At 42.8% G+C, this 17933-nt stretch overlaps 1 protein-coding gene across 1 annotated transcript in view; it reads left to right on the top strand.

The window, feature by feature from the left end:
- The window catches only part of SYCP2 (synaptonemal complex protein 2), a 46355-nt gene that overhangs the window by 25556 nt on the left and 2866 nt on the right, over nt 1-17933 (top strand). The window contains exons 20-34 of the mRNA XM_090285055.1: nt 211-637; nt 1336-1463; nt 2229-2265; nt 4341-4411; nt 4504-4561; nt 5044-5099; nt 5849-5906; nt 6371-6542; nt 8896-8933; nt 9638-9808; nt 11900-12098; nt 12921-13126; nt 16132-16222; nt 16491-16637; nt 17173-17285. Of these exons, the coding sequence (XP_090141181.1) occupies nt 211-637; nt 1336-1463; nt 2229-2265; nt 4341-4411; nt 4504-4561; nt 5044-5099; nt 5849-5906; nt 6371-6542; nt 8896-8933; nt 9638-9808; nt 11900-12098; nt 12921-13126; nt 16132-16222; nt 16491-16637; nt 17173-17285 (1972 nt within the window). The remainder of the gene's footprint in view (nt 1-210; nt 638-1335; nt 1464-2228; nt 2266-4340; nt 4412-4503; nt 4562-5043; nt 5100-5848; nt 5907-6370; nt 6543-8895; nt 8934-9637; nt 9809-11899; nt 12099-12920; nt 13127-16131; nt 16223-16490; nt 16638-17172; nt 17286-17933) is intronic.

Raw genomic sequence — 17933 nt, 5'->3', positions numbered from 1 at the left:
GGCTTCTGGTCAGCAGCGGGCTATCAGTTGTTAAGTGCTGGGGAGTCACATGTTATGTGTGGATTTTTGACCCCTAACCCCATGTTGTTCAAGGGTCAACTGTAGTTCCTCTCTATGTAACAGTGGTTCCGGGAAATAATTCATTTCTTGAAATGTCTGACAGTATCTTTGGTTTTAATAAATGTTATACATTATCAGTTTATTGATAAGGATTAATTTCTTTTTCCCACTAGATATTGCTATCAAGAAAGTTACTGAACAGAAATCATCCTCTTCATTACCCGATGATAATTCTGAAGAAGCAGGAAAGGTGCAGCATCACAGAGCAGAGAAAGCAAAAGGAGACGTTTGCAGAAGAAACGACCAACCACTAAGTCAGCGCTCAGGGCAGAAGAGCATTGAAAATGCCAAGCAGAGCGATTGGCATATTAAATCTGAAACTACTTTTAAATCGGTTCTCCTAAGTAAGACAGTTGAAGAATCTCTCATCTATAGGAAGAAATACATATTGTCTAAGGATGTGAATACTGCTACTGGTGACGAAAGCCCTTCTCCTGGTAAGAGTGCGAAGAGTCATGGAAAGTCAAGGAAAGAACCGTCTGAACTTAATTCCTGGGATCCGAGACAAGAAAACACGGTGAGCTTCCTGTGTGTTTTATTTCTGCACACCCGTAGTATGCCTGCTTTGTAACAGAAGAGACGGAAGGAACATTCGTAACACCTCGTTCTTCAGCACAGGCCCCCCGCTCTGGGCCTGGCTCTGGGGAAACACGGGTGCCCGCTGCGGCACAGCTGGCAGGTGCGCAGGTATCACGTGCAGGAAGTCTGTAGGTAACTTTTAATTCTCCAGTTACATTAAATTTCCTGTTGCACAGCTTTAAAGTTTACAGGTGGGATTAATTTTAGTGATATATATTGTTATTTTCAATTACAGTTGCCATTCAGTATGATACTGGTTCCTGCCCTGAGTCCTCTCGCTGGGCCGCCCCGCTGTCCCGCAGACTGTTCTGCCCCTGCGTACAGAGCTGCCCGGGCCGGGCTTCTCAGAGGGCGCTTACCCTCCCTCTCAGCGCCCGTCCTTCCTTCCCTGTCCGTGGGCGTTCCCACTTCACGCCGCGGACAGGGGTGCCGTTGGTGAGCGGAGTCTTCCTGTGCCCTAGAGGCGCGCCCTGGCTCCTTCTGCCGCCTCACAAAGCCCAGACGTACCAATAGTCTCTGACCCCCTTTGTCTCCCGCTGCGGTTGTGCAAAGAAGCAGATTTAAAATTTCCTCAGCCTTTATTTTCATTTGAAGGTTAACTTGTAGGGATTGTAAGTAACTTATAAATTGTTTCAGAGAGAAAAGGCCAAGGGGAAAGCGCTTCCTGGTGCTGCAGAATCCTTGATAAGCCACATCAAGGAGCGATACAAAGCCAGGGGTGGCACACAGTCCGCAGGACGCGGGACGGAGCCTCTGCCGGACAGGTAGGCGCTCACGCTGCGGGCGGGGGGCCTTTCTGACAGACACGCCCCGGCTGTTTTACGCCGGCTCAGCGTCCGTTGTCCGCGTGTTACAATAACGTAGCTTTCCAGTAGGGAACACAGTTACGGTGCTTCCTTCTCCACGCCGGAGCTGTGCAGCTCAGGACGAAATTTGGCACTAGGCATTTTCGTACCTGATTACGTTTTATAAGGTGTCAAAAACACGATATTTACACAGCATACCGTTTTAGAAATCTTCAGGATATAGACATCACAGGAATTTTTTATTGAGCCTACTGATGAGTAAAATGAAGTATAATTAAATATATTGCTCAATGGAACGAAATTTAAATGGGCTGAAATGAGTTACTATCATATAATGATTATGTATTCCTTGTTTATAATCTTTCTGAGGGCTAGTTATTTTCTTTTTACAAAATGTACTTTTATAGGATGCCTGTTGGCTCATTCACATTTAAATTTATTCCAGTCTTGTTATAGGGCATGTAAAAAATTAGTTGCATGGCAGAACCATTCCATTTAAATTACTTGGCACCTCCTGCTCCATGAATGACTCGGCTTAGGATTAAACACTGTTGTGCTGCTTGCTGCGAGCGAAGCTGCAGAACTCGGGCTGCTGCTGCCACGTTCCCGGCGTTGGCGGCGTTTTGAATGTAGACTCAGTGGCCTTATATAAAATGCCTTTTGTGAAAAACATTCTTCTGATATTTAATTGCTTTTATAATTTTGACAAAACCTTTTTTATAGTGGTTTTCCCAACAAATCTGATCTGCAGCTCAGTAAGGTAAGTTTCATTTATCTACACCAGATATATATGTATAGTTGACTGTACACTAAAATATATGTAATAGTTGACTGCAAACACTGACATAGAAGAGCGGTAGGATGTCATTAGATTTAATGTGTTTGGCACATCGGAAAGTGGATTAAGCTACTGACATGTCTAGTGGGAAGTACTCCAGGAAGCCCTCTGATCTGCATTTCAGAGCAAAGGCTCCGTTACATGTGTGAGTGTGTTACCATTACTTTTTGGTTCATGATTCAGTATATCTTTATCTCCCATTTTTTTTCTAGCAACTTCTCTCTCTCCTGACAATTAGATCCTTCTTAAATCCCCATTTTTGTTAAAAATGTTTATTATTTATCCAGGCTTAAGATAATAATCTTTTATTTATTCCTCATTCTCTCTCTCTCTCCACATAGTTTCAAGTTTTGAGGTTTACTTTTCATAAGTCCCTCTTGAATTTCCCAACTCCTGCCTTTCTAGTTTGAGTTCTAAATCTCTGCTCCCTGGATTGTTACAGTAGCGCGTACCAAGTCTCACACCTCTGCGTCTCTCTGTGCCGACTCACGCGCTGCCGGCCACGCTCTTTCTGAATCGCACAGCTTCCGCCTTGTCACCTCCTGGTGCTTATGGAGTTAAGTGTGGAGAATGAGCCTGGCTCCCTCGTCCCTTTAAAAGTCAGTCTGGTTTCCTACTGTTAGTTTCCTGGGCATGGTTTGTGTAGCTGAAATATACCTTGAGATTCCCTGAAGTGTTTTTTTCCTCCACCTTTGGACAGACTTGGAACTGACTCAGCAGGCTCTCACCTTCTTTTCTGATCCTGGGAACTTACCCCTCCTTGCAAGAATTACCTCTGAGTCTAGCTTCTTGACAGAAATTTCCAAGGTGCCCTGATTCAGAATCCAAATGAGCAAGAATTCGGAATCTGCACTATAGTTGCTTTTACCTTTTTGATATTTTCTGCACTATTGCAGTTTTTTTTTTGACACTTCTTTTACCAGACTGTAACTGTTTAGAATCATCTTTGTGTGTTGTGTGACATCTTTTCTCATTCTTGCATCTTCTGTGATATCTTTGCTCGTTTTTACGTCCTCTGTGATGCCTAGCACACACCGGCATGCAGAAGATGAAATGAACAAATGTGTCTGAACAGTGCTTAAAAATCATACTAAAGAGGTTAAGTCAAATAAAGTGATCAGAGAAGTAATATATCAAGAGAGATTTTTTGGAATAACACAAACCTATAAAAAGTAGCCAAAAATACTAAAAATTGAAGATGAAGCTGGTTGGGTGGTTGGATTAGTTGGAGCATCATACCGCGCACCAAGAGGCTGCAGGTCTGATTCCCAGTCAGGGCACAGACCCAGGCTGCAGGTTCCGTCCCTGGCTGGGCGCATTCGGGAGACACCTGACCGATATTTCTCCCCCTCCTCCCCCCTCCTCCACCCGCACCCCCTTTCCCCTCTCTCTCTGAAATCAATAAAAACATATCCTCAGTGAGAATTTAAAATAAAAATAATTACTTTATTAAAATTTTATTTAACAACTTCTCTGCCCTCACTGCTTTTTGATGGGGTTGACTATATTTTGAGCAGCAGGCTACAGTAGTAATCTTACACATGTTTTTCCCTAACAGACCTAGGTCATTGGTATTAATTTGAGTCTTTCACATTAGATTTTACATAAACTTTAGGCTCTCCGAAAGTTTTTCTACTTAAGAATTTAAAGCAAATTAGTATGGGGGAGAAAGTGCTTTTTACGTGCGCATGATTCTAGAATCACTAAGATTCAGGGTGTAGGATACCAGTGAGGTCATTTCATCTATGGACAATGTTATCTGAGTTATACCACTTTGTTATGTTTTTAGTTCATGCTGAAGGCCTCAGTATTTTTAACTATGGAGGTTTAATACTTTTATTTAATTCACAGTAAGAAAACTGTTAAAAGTGTAAAATTTATCTTAGTGGAAAAACAGCCAGCAAATACATGAAGATTTAACTGCATGTGTTACTTACCTGCCAAGTGCAGGGGTGTCCAAGTCTGAGTGGTTTCATGTCGGCCTCTTCTGTGCTTAGGAGCGGGCCCAGAAGAGAAGCTACAGGCAGCTGAAGACCGCTCTGGTCAGTGCTGCGTCTGAGCGCCCGCTGTAAGTGACGTTTTGCAAATTTTACAACTTTCTTCATATTTGAAAATAAAGTTATTACATAATGGAGTTAATATTTCTCTTCATTTTTACAGGAATGATGTTTACAATTTTAATCTGAATGGAGCTGATGAGCCTATTATAAAACTTGGAGTAAGCTAGAAATCTGTAGTTATTTTATATTTATTTTGTATTTATCATGCAGTTACTAGAACGTGTATCTTATTTCCATCCTCTTAAAGATATGCTTTTAAAATATATATTCTATATTTTTATTAAATATATTGGAGTAACATTGGTTAATAACATGATAGGAAGTTCAGGTGTACAACTTTGTAAGAGAAAAACGAGTAATTGGGACACAGAGGTACTCAGACTACTTCACCAAGAAAGTCACTTTTCCTGGATACAGCAATTTAACTTTTTTACGATTCTTTAAAATTTTTAAATGACTATTTTGTTTTTAGTATATTTTACAGCACTAGCTTTCCTAAATATGAAACCATTTCAGTGAACTTAGTTTTACTGTCACATCCTTATGGCCATATGAAGCGATAGGGACTAGACTTTGTTTTCTTTTAGTTTTTGTTTATTTTGACAGTAAAAAAATTTTTTAATGCTTATTCACAATATAGATCCAGGAATTTCAAACTACACCTAGAGAAGCCTGCGTGGATAATTCAGTAAAACCGTACGTGCTTTATTATAATTAGTTGGGTCAGATTAAACTGCTTATCTCAGTTCTTTTTCTGAAATATTTTCTCCCAGTCTGTCTTGTCTGAGAGTTCTTAATATATGAAAAGAGCAGAGTAAAGGGCTGTTGTCATGATTACTCCGTTATGACCCTATTATTTCAGCATTTGGAGTTGACCTTGAACCACACAGGTGGTAAGGGCGCCAATCCTTTGTGCAGTTAAAATTTTGTGTATAACTTTTGACTCCCCCAGAACTTAATTACTAATACCCTACTGTTGATGCAGAAGCCTTACCAACAACATAAACAGCTGATAAACACATATTTTGTATGTCATATGTATTATGGACTATATTCTGACCGTCAAGCTAGCGAAAAAATCATGAGAAAAATACATTTGCAGGTTTTATTGAAAATAATCTGTATATAAGTGAACCTGTGCAGTTCAAACCTGTGTTGTTTAACAGTCAACTGTACTCCTAAAATAAATAATGCAGATTCTGTGTGCTTTTAATATTAGCTGTAAATCTTACATGATAAAGCTGAAAGGACTTAGTATTTTTATCTAACCTTCTAACGTTATAATTAACTGAGGTCAGAGAGAGAAAGTCACTTAGCTGGCATTTTATAGTGAACTAGTAAAGAGTAAGGCTGAAAACCCAGGTCTAACTGTTTAGTGCATGCTGCCCTAAGAAAACAAGTACTTAAAATTAATTAAAATTAATTAATGCATATTTTTGTTTAAGGGTTGGTTTAAGGAATCCTGATGAACTTGAACCTTCTCTCAAAACAAAAGATAAAAGAGTAAGTTTTAATATCCTGATGTGTCTACTAAAACCAGTATTTCTTTTAATAATTTTCCAGTACCAAAGATTGTCACGGAACTGGGAAACAGAAATAATTGGACCATTTTCCCCCCTCAGATTATCTGTGTTCTCACTGACTTTTTTTTAACATGTAGTAACACATGTGGCAACTTCAGTTACTTCCCCTGACGGCAGCAGGCTGTGTTTCCGTGGGAGTGAGCCGTTTCGTTGTCCCCTTTAACTACTGCCACCGCTGACACACAACACAAATGCCGGTCTCTGACCGAGATGTCCAGGGGACCTCCCGGGACAGGCCCGTGAGGCCAGGCAGATCAGTGCGCTGAGAACACGAGAAGTTGGTGCTTCTCGCTTTTTGGTGGACTTCTTTTTTGGCTTAACTTGTTTTGCTTGACATATACGACATATTTCTTCCTCTCTTACAAGGATTCTTTTTTTTAATAGGTTGTAACAAGTCATAAAAATAGAAACCTCTTCAGTGACACTGACACAGAATACAGGTGTGACGACAGCAAGACCGACGTCAGCTGGCTGACAGAGCCCAGACCAAAGCCGCAGCTCGCCGACTACAGCAGGAACAGAAGTGGGAAGACGAAACGCAACAGCGGGAGAGCACGTAAGAAACCGCCGCACAGAGAAGTGCTGCCAAGGACCGTACCGTCTCAGCTGCGTAAAATGCTTTGTTCACTGACAGTGTGTTTCTGTACGTGGACAATATTTGTAATCACACGCCCGTTTAGCAGGAAAAAGTGAAAGCAGATACCCAAACACTGCAGTGCTTCTGCTTTGCTTTTCTTATTTTTGCTAATATGTTTATACTGCTTCTTAGGGCATGAAATCAGATTTATCATAATCTGTGGTTCATGACATACTCTCATCATTTGTCTGTTTTTGGCCTGCTGTCGTTCATTTATTAGGTATTTATTGTGACTAATATTTTAAGTACTTATGAACCTAAAATCAAAGCTTGAATAACGTCCCCATTCCCTGCCAGACCAATGCACATACTTTTGAGGAATTCATATAGATGCAATAGAAATACATTGAAAGGAAAATAATTTTCTTGCAGAAATATTGTTGCCTAAATCTGGAACCCATCTGACACAATACAGAGTTATTATTCCCTGTGCTGTACCTGATGTCCCCATGAATGTCCCATAACTGCCTGTTTGCACACCTCAGTCCTGCCACCTTCCACCGTGCCCTGTGCCCCATAACCCCCTCTCATCTGGCAGCTGTCAGGGTGGTCTTCGTGTCTATGAGTCTGTTTCTGTTCTGCCTCTTTGGTTTTTTCGTATTCATTTGTTAATAGGTATATATTTACTGCCATTTTATTCATATTTTTCTTCTTCTTCCTTCTTCCTTCTTCATTTTTTTTTTTTTTTATTAAAGAAGACTCTAACATTTCATATAATAAAGGCTTGGCGATGATGAACTCCTTTAGCTTTACCTTGTCCGGGAAGCACTTTATCTGCCCTTCCATCCCAAATGATAGCTTTGCTGGATAGAGGAATCTTGGTTGTAGGTCCTTGCTTTTCATCACCTTGAATACTGCTTGCCAGTCCCTTCCTGCCTGCAAAGTGTCCTCTGAGAAATCAGCTGAGAGTCTTATAGGCACCCCTTTGTAGGTAACTCTCTGCTTTTCTCTTGCTGCCTTTAGGATTCTCTTTATCTTTCACCTGTGGCATCTTAATTATGATGTGTCTTGGTGTGGTCCTCTCTGGGACTCTGTGCTTCCTAGACTTGTCTGTTTCCTTCACCAGGTTAGGTTGGTTTTCTGTCGTTTTTCCAAATAGGTTTTCAGTTCCTTGGTCTCCTCTCCCAGCATCCCCATGATGCGAAAGTGGTCCCAGGGGCTCCGTACGCTATTTATCTGGACTTTTCCTCTGGGAATGAGCCTTTATTTTGTTTCAGGATAAAAATAACTCGTAGTGACCTATTGGGTTGGGGAGGAGTGATGGCCTAAAAGAAAAAATGGAGATACGGAAATGAGCTCTGGCCTGTGTTTAGAAATGAGGCTGAATCTTGAAAACAGATGCGAGGCAAGCCACATGCATGAGGAAGAGGAGCAGCAGAATTGCATGTGAGGGACCGCCGTGTCGCAGCGCAGGGTGCTCGGGAGGCACTGCGGAGCGCCCACAGGTGCCGCGGGGCCTGCTCCCAGTGAGCGGGCTCAGCAGCACGGGGGAGACATGAGTCACACGCTCTCGGGGGCTCCCGGTTCGGGGGGAGAGTGTACAGATGAAGGCACTGGTAACCAGGAGAACTGCTGAGTGAATTGTCTAACTGGCTGAGGGACAAGAATTAGGGGTCCTTTCTTCCAGACCTTTATTGCTTCCTCTGCTTGGATAATCCTGCTCTTAGGCTTCAGAGAATATTTAGGAAGTCGAATCTGGGCTTGAAAGGCAGAAAAGGGGTTAGGGACGAAAGCCACTCTCAAGAATGTGGGCAAATCTTAGAAACACAGTGACTGAAAAGCAAAACAAGTCGCAGAACATTACTTACGACGTGATTTTATTTTATAGAGTTCATCATGTTGTTTAGGGATACACATCTGAATTAAAATTGTTTTTTGCAATCAAGTGAGAAACAGGTTTCAGGATAGTGATTCTCTTTCAGCAGAGGAGATATGGAGGGTCACAGAAAAAATACACATAAGTAGATTCAACATTATTCACAATCTAGTTCGCAAACCAAGTGGTAGAATCATGGGTGTTAACTTCATAACTTACATATTCTCTTGTATGTTTAAGAAGTTTTATAATATAAGAGGAATTGGTCATTCCTATCAAATATTATACAGTTAAAGTTATCAATGTCAATTTAGCCTCAAATCATCTTGAAATGTAAAGTTCGAGTTTTAAAATGTATTCTTTTTATGATTATAACATATGCGGAAACATTCTAATACGTTTTAATGCCAGCTTTTATCCATTTGAAAATTTTAACCTTGTTTTCTTGAATTGCAGGACCATCTTTGGAAAGGGAACCACCAAGCTCTAAAATGGTAAAACTCGGAAGTTTGTGTTCAGAGGGCCCTTTAAAACTCATTTTCCCCTTGTCACTTACCTGGGCCCCGTGGTGTACCGGGCTTTACGCCCTGCCTTTGGCCTCTGCCGTTCTGAGCCGCGTTGGCCTGCTCTCGGTGTGCGGTGTGCGTTACCCTCTGTGTGCAGGCGTTTTCCACACCTCGTTTTCTTTTTACACATCAGGCCTCTCTGAGCTTTAATGACAGGGACAAAAAGGGGATGCAGAACACACTTGGGCTGGAACTACAAAATCCAGTCCTTTGAAAAAGAAGACATGTAACTGGAAGTTTGTGCTTCTTAATCCCCTGCCCTTTGGCAGCCATCAGCCTGTTCTCTGTATCTATGAGCTGGTTTGTTTCATTTCGCTTTTGAAATGCCACATAAAATGGTAATCGTATGGTGCTTGTCTCTGTCCCACTTACTTCACTTGACATGTCTCTAGGGTCATCCATGTTGTCACAAATGATAAGATTTCTTTTTTTTTATGGCCAAGTAATATTCTGTATATTCCAAGTTTTGTTTTTTAATTCTCTCTCTCTGGTCATTTAAAAAATATTAATCAGGAATCTTTTTATTTCTAGAAATACTTTATATATTATCACAGCTTCAATTTGATAGCAAATAACTTGTATTTCTTGTAATTCAAATATTGATATAATATTCAGGAAATTTTCTCTCAAAGACACCCAAGAAAAACATCACCAAAAAGGCAGATGAGATCATCCCAGACGGGAGAACCAGGCGCCCACGAAGAGTGGCAAACACCAAAAAAAATTACAAAGATCTCTCAAATTCAGAATCAGAATATGAACAAGAAGTTTCAAAATCATCGAAAGAGCAATTACTAGTGGAGGTAAATAGAAATAATTCAGATTAATAACTCTAATCGCCTCTTAAACTAATATAGAATACATTTTTGTAACAATGTTAAATTTATCTGTTCAGTTCTTTTTAAGATTTAACCCTCTATAAGAAGTCTTCTACACTTCTAAAAATTGCTCCTTAGGCAATATAATGTTAAAATTTGTAGTAAGTTGACATTACTGTTAGAAAACCGATGTAGAATTATAGTGATCCCTCACTTATCACGGCTATTACATTTTAGACCCCCCGTGATGGGTGAAAATCCGCGACGTAGGGGCCTTACATTTATTTTAGTATTTATATATATTTTAAGGCTTTATAAACCCTTCCCACACACTTATAAACTGCTCCCAGTCCCTTATTAACCTTTCCCACACTTTTATAAACACTACTTGTGTTCTTAAACATATTCTGCACCTTAAACCTACGTACCTTTAACAACATACGTGTACAGCACCGCAAAATCCCACGACATAGCGAATAATCTGCAATAAATAATTAAACATAATGTTTTTAAAAATCCCACGATACAGTGAGGCTGCGATAAGTGAACCGCGATACAGAGAGGGATGACTGTATAACTTTAAGATAATATCCTTGAATCAGAGAAGTACCTGATCTTTCCAAAATTATGCTTCAAGAAAGTGCAAACTATTAGGAAAATGGGGGGGCTCTCTTGATTAACAATAAAAATACTGGATCTGAGGTTCTTCTCATACACTGTTCCCCCTCTGTCCGTCCCTGACTTTTTCCTTCAACCTTACGTTACAGACATCCCTCCCCACCTGTGCTTGAAAGCTTTTCTTAACAAAGCTTTTAAAAAGTCTGTAATGTGCCAGGTACTCTCGTAAGTGCAGACAGTCCTCAACTTACAATGGTTCAACTTAAAGGGTTCTGACGTTATGACGGTGTGAAAGGCATACACATTCAGTAGAGACCATTCTTCAAGTTTCGAGTTTTATCTTTTCCCAGGCTAGCGAGGCGTGGGGTGGCGCCTCGGTCACGGTGCGGCCGGTGGCAGCCCGCGCAGCCCGACCGGCCCGTGACCGCCTGGGCCTGCAGCCGGGCCTGCAGCCGGCCCCCCGCGCACCGGGCTGCCAGTGGGTTTGGGGTGTTTTGTTCTGAACACGGTTAAGGGGGACTGTAGTTCAGTAGGCTCGATGTAGTGAATGCACTTCTGACTTAACCGTGTTTTCAGCTGATAGTGGGTTTATCAGGACACACCTCACTGTAAACTGAGGAGCATCTATACCTTATAGGTCTGACTTTTTATAATCCCATAAGTACTGTAAGTGACTGCTATTATTGACATCTCATGTTACAAATGAGAAAATTGAGGCTCAGAGAGATGAAGGAACTTGCCCATGGTCAGCTCAGGTAGGAAGTGGTAAAACAAATTTGTTTGAACCCAAAGAGTGTGGTACTACAGGTAGCTCTCTGGATGTCACACCCTTCTGACTTCAAATCATTAACTCTCCACATCCCCGTGTTTGGAACCTTGTTATCTCTTATCTGGAAGACATTAAGGACTTCATAACTTGTCTCCGTGTTTTCTATCACTTCTTACTTTGACTGTACATAGAGCCAGGGAAGTCTTCCCAGACCAGCCCCCCTCACCTGTCCCCCTTCAGAGAAACCCTGGGCGTCTCCATGGAGTCGGGGAGTCAACGCATCACACTACGTTTCCAAGCTCACCCCCCCCCTCCCCAGTACAGCCCCATGGCTGCAGCTGTCAGAGTGAGCTGCGCCTTCTGCCGCAACCCTGCGCGCCTCTGTTCTGTGGGCCGTCGCGTCTGGGACCTCTCTGCCCCCCCTAAACAGAGTGTCGTCTCCTTTGAACCCTCAGTGCTTGTTGCCATCTCTAATGACACGTGTCACAGTATGTGTGTGTGCTGTTTCTTGTGACTGTGTCCCATGTCTTCTAGTGTGCTGGTCTCCCCCTGCTCGTGTTGTGGGTCCTGCTATGTCCATATGTAGGGTACAAGACATTTCTGATTTCAAAGTAATTTAAACTATTTTATGTGCCCAAGTATAAACTACTTGTACGCTAGTATAATTAGAAAGTTATCAATACATTTAGGAGAAGAATGCCTGTTCCAGAAGCAAAACCATGAAGATGCCAAAGAGACAGCAGAATGCTTCCTCTGCCGAGACACGGAAGGACCTCTCAAAGGGACGGGCCAACCCACCTCTGCCGGCAGCAACCCGGGGAGACAGTGGCCTGGCCTGGTCTCCTGTACCCTCATCCGCGAGCTCGTCATCTGTAGAAGTAATGAGATGTCAGTATCTTTTTTTCTTCAGTTGAATATTTAATAATTTTTATTATAACTCTACCTATATGGAAGTATAATTTGAAGACTAATTTTGAGGGGTATATTAAGATTATTGGCAGTCAATTTTATTTTTAAATGAATGCTGAGAACTGGGTCTTTGCTAAGGAGACTTGGGCACAGTGTCACTGTGATGCTGAGGTCTGCACGCGTGACATGTTTCCAGTTGTCAGAGGACGTTTCAGAGCATCTGAGTGTCCGTAACTTCGGTTAAATTTCAAGATGTACATGAGCTAACACATCTACTTCCTCTAAAGTGCTACTTTGTCCTTTCCTAGAACATCTCCCCTGTGCTTGGTACCACAGGTAGGCACACACTCAGACAGGTCACACGCCCCGCCTGGGCCTGAGGTTCACTCACCTGAGATCTGTTGCAGTCTTGAATGTCCTCCTCTGTATGTGAAGCGGTTAGAGCCAATGATTTCCTGAGCCTTTCCAGCCACGAAGCTCTGTGACATCACTAGGTGACAGTCCTGGGGCGACTTCAGGGTGCTCAGGGCACTCAGTGCAGAGCAGCTCACACTACAGATGAGTTTCTTTGAAAATGTTTTGAATGTTATTATAGTTAAATTACATTTTAAATGGACCATTTAATATTTTTTAAAGTCTTATATAATAATTTAAACATAATTTGGTCTTGATTTAATAGTGAAAGTTTATCCTTTTTAAATATAGTAAGACTTGAGGATTTGATAAATCATACTATTTCTAAAGAAGACGCCAACACCGCCTGCCATCTCTCTTCTGTCTGTGTTGTGCGAGGCAATGCAGGTGTAGAGGAAGTCACGGAAAGGGATTCTACTCAGGATCATGACTGCGTAACAAAATCCACATCGCTGAATTCAAAACCCTCATCGCCTGAACCCTTAAACAGTAAATACGGAGTTGGAGATCCAGTAAAGTCACCCCAAAACCGTGAGGAAAATATACTCCATGCGAGAGAAAGCTGCTCACCCATTGCACAGTCCCCCTCCTCGGTAAGACTGTCTGTTTCCTTAATCAGGTGCATCCACCGGGAGCGGGTGAAGCAGGTTTCTGTGACCAAGTACATGCTGCTCGTCGGCTTAGCTTAAGGGTCTGTGTCTGGGCTGGAGGGGAGGAGCCTACCGACAGGTGTAGGGGCCTCGGGGAACCTCAGAGGCGGAGTCCGCTGCCGACAGGAGGACGGGCGGGCGGGGGTGCGGGGCGCTGGCCAGGCTTCTGGGACAGGCAGGATCGCGTCCCCGGGGGCGGCGTGTGTGTTTACACAGTGAGATCACAGGCTTTACGTCCTGGCGTTGAGCAGGCTTAGTCCTGCGACACCAGCAGTTCTCCTGGGCTTCCCATAACTCAGAGGCCGTGACCTTCCATCACCTACTCGCAGGCTGCCGGAGCAAATGGACAGGAATGGTAGAGGGAAACAGGAGGCCCATAGCGTTTGCTTTTGTTCTGTAAGGAACTTTAAAACTAGTAGGTGGATGGTATGCATATTAAAGTTAATATATTGAAAAATTCCTTTCATGTGTTGTTATATGTACCATTTCTTAATAAAATATGCAGGTGGGCTCCAGGTCTTTTAAAAGACATTAGAAACAGGGTCAATTACGAGCTAAAGAGAGACATGTAAAAACGCCATGTCTGCAAGGGGTAGGTTTGCGTTAGCACCAGTTTATAAGTCCCCCACCCTTTTTTGATGGCTTAATTGGGAGAATTCTGAACTAGTAACGAAGTTCTAGACTTGACTGCCACGATAATATCTTTCACGACAACTGGGTACAGCTGAAAAAGATTTGAGTCAGACAGAACTGCATTAAACCCTGGCTCCACTGTCTGCTGCCTCTGTAACATTTCACAAGTTGACGGTTCCCTCTGCACCTCAGTTTTCTCATCTGTAAAACGGGGCTGTGACAAATTAAACAGGCTCCTGTGCGAGCGTGCTGCCTGCTGCGTTGTAAGTTCTCTCGGTGCGCTAAGCTCTGGATGCAGCGGTGTGGCGGGCTTTGCTGCCTACGGATGGGGACTCGGGGCAACAGCACGCGCGGCACCCCCTCCGCGGCCCGTCCGTTGTCCCGCTGACGCCGTCACGGGAGCCCGGGCCAGGGAAGCGCTACCGCTGCCGCCGCTTCCCCCAGGGTGGCTTTACCCGCAGGGCGTCTCCCCGCGCCGCTCCCGGGTCTTCCTCTTTCACTCCGAATTCTCCTGGCCCTTTACTTGTCCACACACATTTTAGAATGAGCTTGTCTGAGGAAAGGGTTACCGTTTCCCAGTGTTGACATTGGGCTTTTTCACCCACATACGGCACTCTTCTACTTTTGGTCTTATTTCCAACCAAGTTGTCCCAACTCTTCCACCGAGAAAATTATCCTATTTGTTAGATGAGTTCCAAGGTGTATTATGGGTTTCCTTTTTGCTGTATTGGAAAAAAAAAAAAATGTTAAAAAACTGTTTTCTGGGTTTAATTTTTTGCTTTTATATTAAAACACAGTGCTGATATTTTGTACCTCCCACGACCTTTGCAACGCTGCCAGAACTGCCTGCCTAGAGTCTCTTGGATTCTGAGTATAGAGTTATAACTGTTATTCATGACAATCTCGCATTCCGTTCCACTCCTTATACTTTCTGGTCTCTCTAGATTTGTGCCAGAGGTCACAGTCACCTCAACAATAAACAGACGCCATGCGAGCAGGCAGGCTTAGCCAGTTTTCTGGTAGATGCTTGGTGCCAAGTTCATGTTCTAGTTGTCTAAGGGCTTTTAGTTTTCCTTTTAATTTTGAATAGGTGTTGAATTTTAGCAGCAAAGGGAATTAGTCCCTCAAAATTTAAGTATTTTTGGTTTAATTTTGGAGGGCTCTAATTTTTGACTTCCTTTGTGTTTCTATATGTCTCGTGTATTCATAGCCCAGGTACACTCCTATTAAGAATGACACTGTTGTGAACAGGAAAGAATGTAAGTGCTGTGGCACCGAAATGAGAAGCACACAGTTGCCTTGGCTGCACGGATGTAAGCAGTTACCGTTGAGAAAACACTGTTCATGAAAATTAAACGTCCAAGTCGCAATGACAATTATACACAAAGCAAAAGGGAGATACATGTGGTAGTATAGCATCCAGCTTTCTTTAAACTAGGGTGGTCTAATTAAGATAGTCGATTACTGGCCTGTAATAATTATAATATTTTGATATTTCCAACTGTAATTATCTGTAAATGTGATGTTTAAAGCATGTAGGATAGTTTGACCATAGAAAAGAACTGAAATTTTTAAAATGATAAGTAGCAAGATCTTAAATAGTGAGCCTATACTGCTAAACCACCTACTTACAAATTTATAACTAGGACTTCCTGGCTTTATGATTACATAGGAATTTGGCTGAGCTTTTTATCACTCTAAAAGTCTATCACTCCATCAACAAAAATACTTTGACACTGTGTGAACTACAGAAAGCTGAGACAGCATTTTACAGCGTGGGGCGGGCTGGGTCCAACCTAGACCTAAGCAGAGGGTAGGTACTTACAGACCAAGTGGGGAAAGGACCGTTGTCCAAGGAGAGGGAGGGAGCTGGGAGCGCACACGCACTTGTACTGAGCAGGAACCAGCTCCGTTGACGGGAAGAAAGCAGCCTGTATGTTGAAATAGTAAACAGGAGATTGGATGAAAAAGGGTGTCTTCAAGATCAGGCTTGAGAGAAGAACTTAGACTTTCCTTTCCTACAGTTCCCCGTTTTCTGACTCAAAGAATTCAAAGCCCTTACAAGGAAGAACTGAAAAGCAGGCATAGGCACAGAAGCCGGCGGGAAAGTCTTACTGTAACTTAAGATTGAGATTGACCTAAGAATTTAGGTTGAGACACGGTAGGGTCAGCGTGGAAAGGGAGGGAGAGAAGCAGACAATCTGGGAAAAGGGCTGGCAGCACCCGCCACTCACTGACTTCGGGCGGGAGAGAGATGGTCTGAGGAGAGTCCGAGCGCACTCACGGTATCTCCCCCTTTTTGATCCGTGTTTTAGGAAAGCCATTCTGCGTCGCCACTGTCCACGCCCATTGAAGGGAACGAGCCGGCAGGGGGTGACCTGCTGGACGACTCTGCTCATGCCTCGGGTGGGTGCCCCCAGCCCTGCTTCTGTGTGTCAGGCCGTCCCTGGGCTGCTTGGAAGTCACGTCTACCTTATGTGTATTTAAGTCATACTAAGTCATTCAAGTTTGTCAATGTCAAAATGAAAATAAGGAACTAGACAGATGTTAATGCGCAGTTGCCTAAAACGATATAAACAATTAACTGAGACAAATGCTTTCCTCGTAAAAGCAAGAACATACTGGGTGATTCGATCAGGACTGCAGCACTACTGATTATTTCTCTGTTCCCAAGGCCCTACACGCCGTCTTAGTCGCAAGCGAATGTTCCTAGACGCTAATCTAACTAATCCCGACGAAGGAGGGTTGGAAGCAGAAGAGGAAGGGAGAGCGAACTTGCTTCCCCAAAAACTGTCTAAAGTTGAAGGTGCAGATCACAAAAGTAGGTACAGCAAAGGCATGTGTCCAATGCAGTTATTTGGGAAGGCAGTTTTAGATCATGAACGCCTCCATCAGACAAATCCCTCTGTAAAGACGTTGTGTTAAACCCGAGGAGGAGGATGCTTTTCCACCAATTTACTTGATGTGAACAGTGTAGTGGGGTCTTTTTCACGCATAAATACCCCTCATCTTTCCGTCACCGATGGCCTCACGCAGGTTGTGGTACTAGATTATGAACTTACTAAGAAATCAGTGTGTTATTAAATACTTGGGTTAATAACATGAAAGTAGTTAAAACCAGTTAAAAATAATCTAAAAGCGTTCCATTTTAATGTTACTATTACTGCTTTAATACCCAAAAGGTTTTTCATAAATCAGCTATTTTTAGATTAAAAAATATATGTCTGCACCTTTGATTTCATAACCCTTAGATTACATGTAGACCCTGAAAATAAGATTTTATTCTCGGCCTCATGACAAGGAAGGATAAATTCATAAAAATGAGTATTTTAATTTTGATTGTCTTCATTTTTTAGTGTCTGAAAGTGCATCTTTATTATCAACTTCTGGAAAAAACTGGGGACCTGAAATTTCAGATGCAGGCGTGGTGTGTGAGCAGTATAATACAGAAGTGAGGAAGAAATGCAACGTGAGTCATTTGAATTGTACCAAATAATGTGACAACATGCCCTGCTCTCTACTAGACTATCCACTTGTTTTATCTTTCGGCAACGAAGCGCCCACACATGACCTCAGCTCCCCTGGCGTGCTGGTGAGGGGTTGGGATTTCGTGCGTGAGCCTCTCTTCTGCAATCTGTGCAGTATCACTCCCCTTCCTTTCTCTACGGCCCTTTCCCTTTGTCCTCTTCTCCTGGTTCATGTGTTTGAACATTTTGACTCTTCGTGATTCCTCTTTCTTCCTTGTCTCACGGAGGACACTGCTGGGGAGGGTGCTGAGCGGTGAGTGGGTGTGCCGGAGAAGTCCTGGTGCTGCCCTTACGGGTCCTTAGTGAGGAGGCTCCCACGTGGGCCTACTCTGAACAGAGAAGCCCTGATTCATATACAGCGTGTGGCAAAAGTGGGTTTATAGTGGTAAGAGAAACACAGTTTATTCTTGTATTGTTTATTAATTAGTGTCAATTTTCCATACGAACACCTGTAAACCTCCTCTTGCCCCAGCCTGTACTTGCTATGCATCTGTGGCTAGGTGTGAGTATGTTTCTTTGAATAATGGTAATAACTAACTCTGACTGTAACATTGAGGCTATGTTCCTGAAGAGAAAAGCAATCACTAACA

This window comes from Furipterus horrens, unplaced genomic scaffold (genome assembly GCF_987537825.1).
Source record: "Furipterus horrens unplaced genomic scaffold, mFurHor1.1.pri manual_scaffold_8, whole genome shotgun sequence".
NCBI classification, from domain to species: domain Eukaryota; kingdom Metazoa; phylum Chordata; class Mammalia; order Chiroptera; family Furipteridae; genus Furipterus; species Furipterus horrens.
The sequence above is the reverse complement of the archived record's forward strand: the minus strand, read 5'-3'. Positions and strand labels throughout refer to the sequence as shown.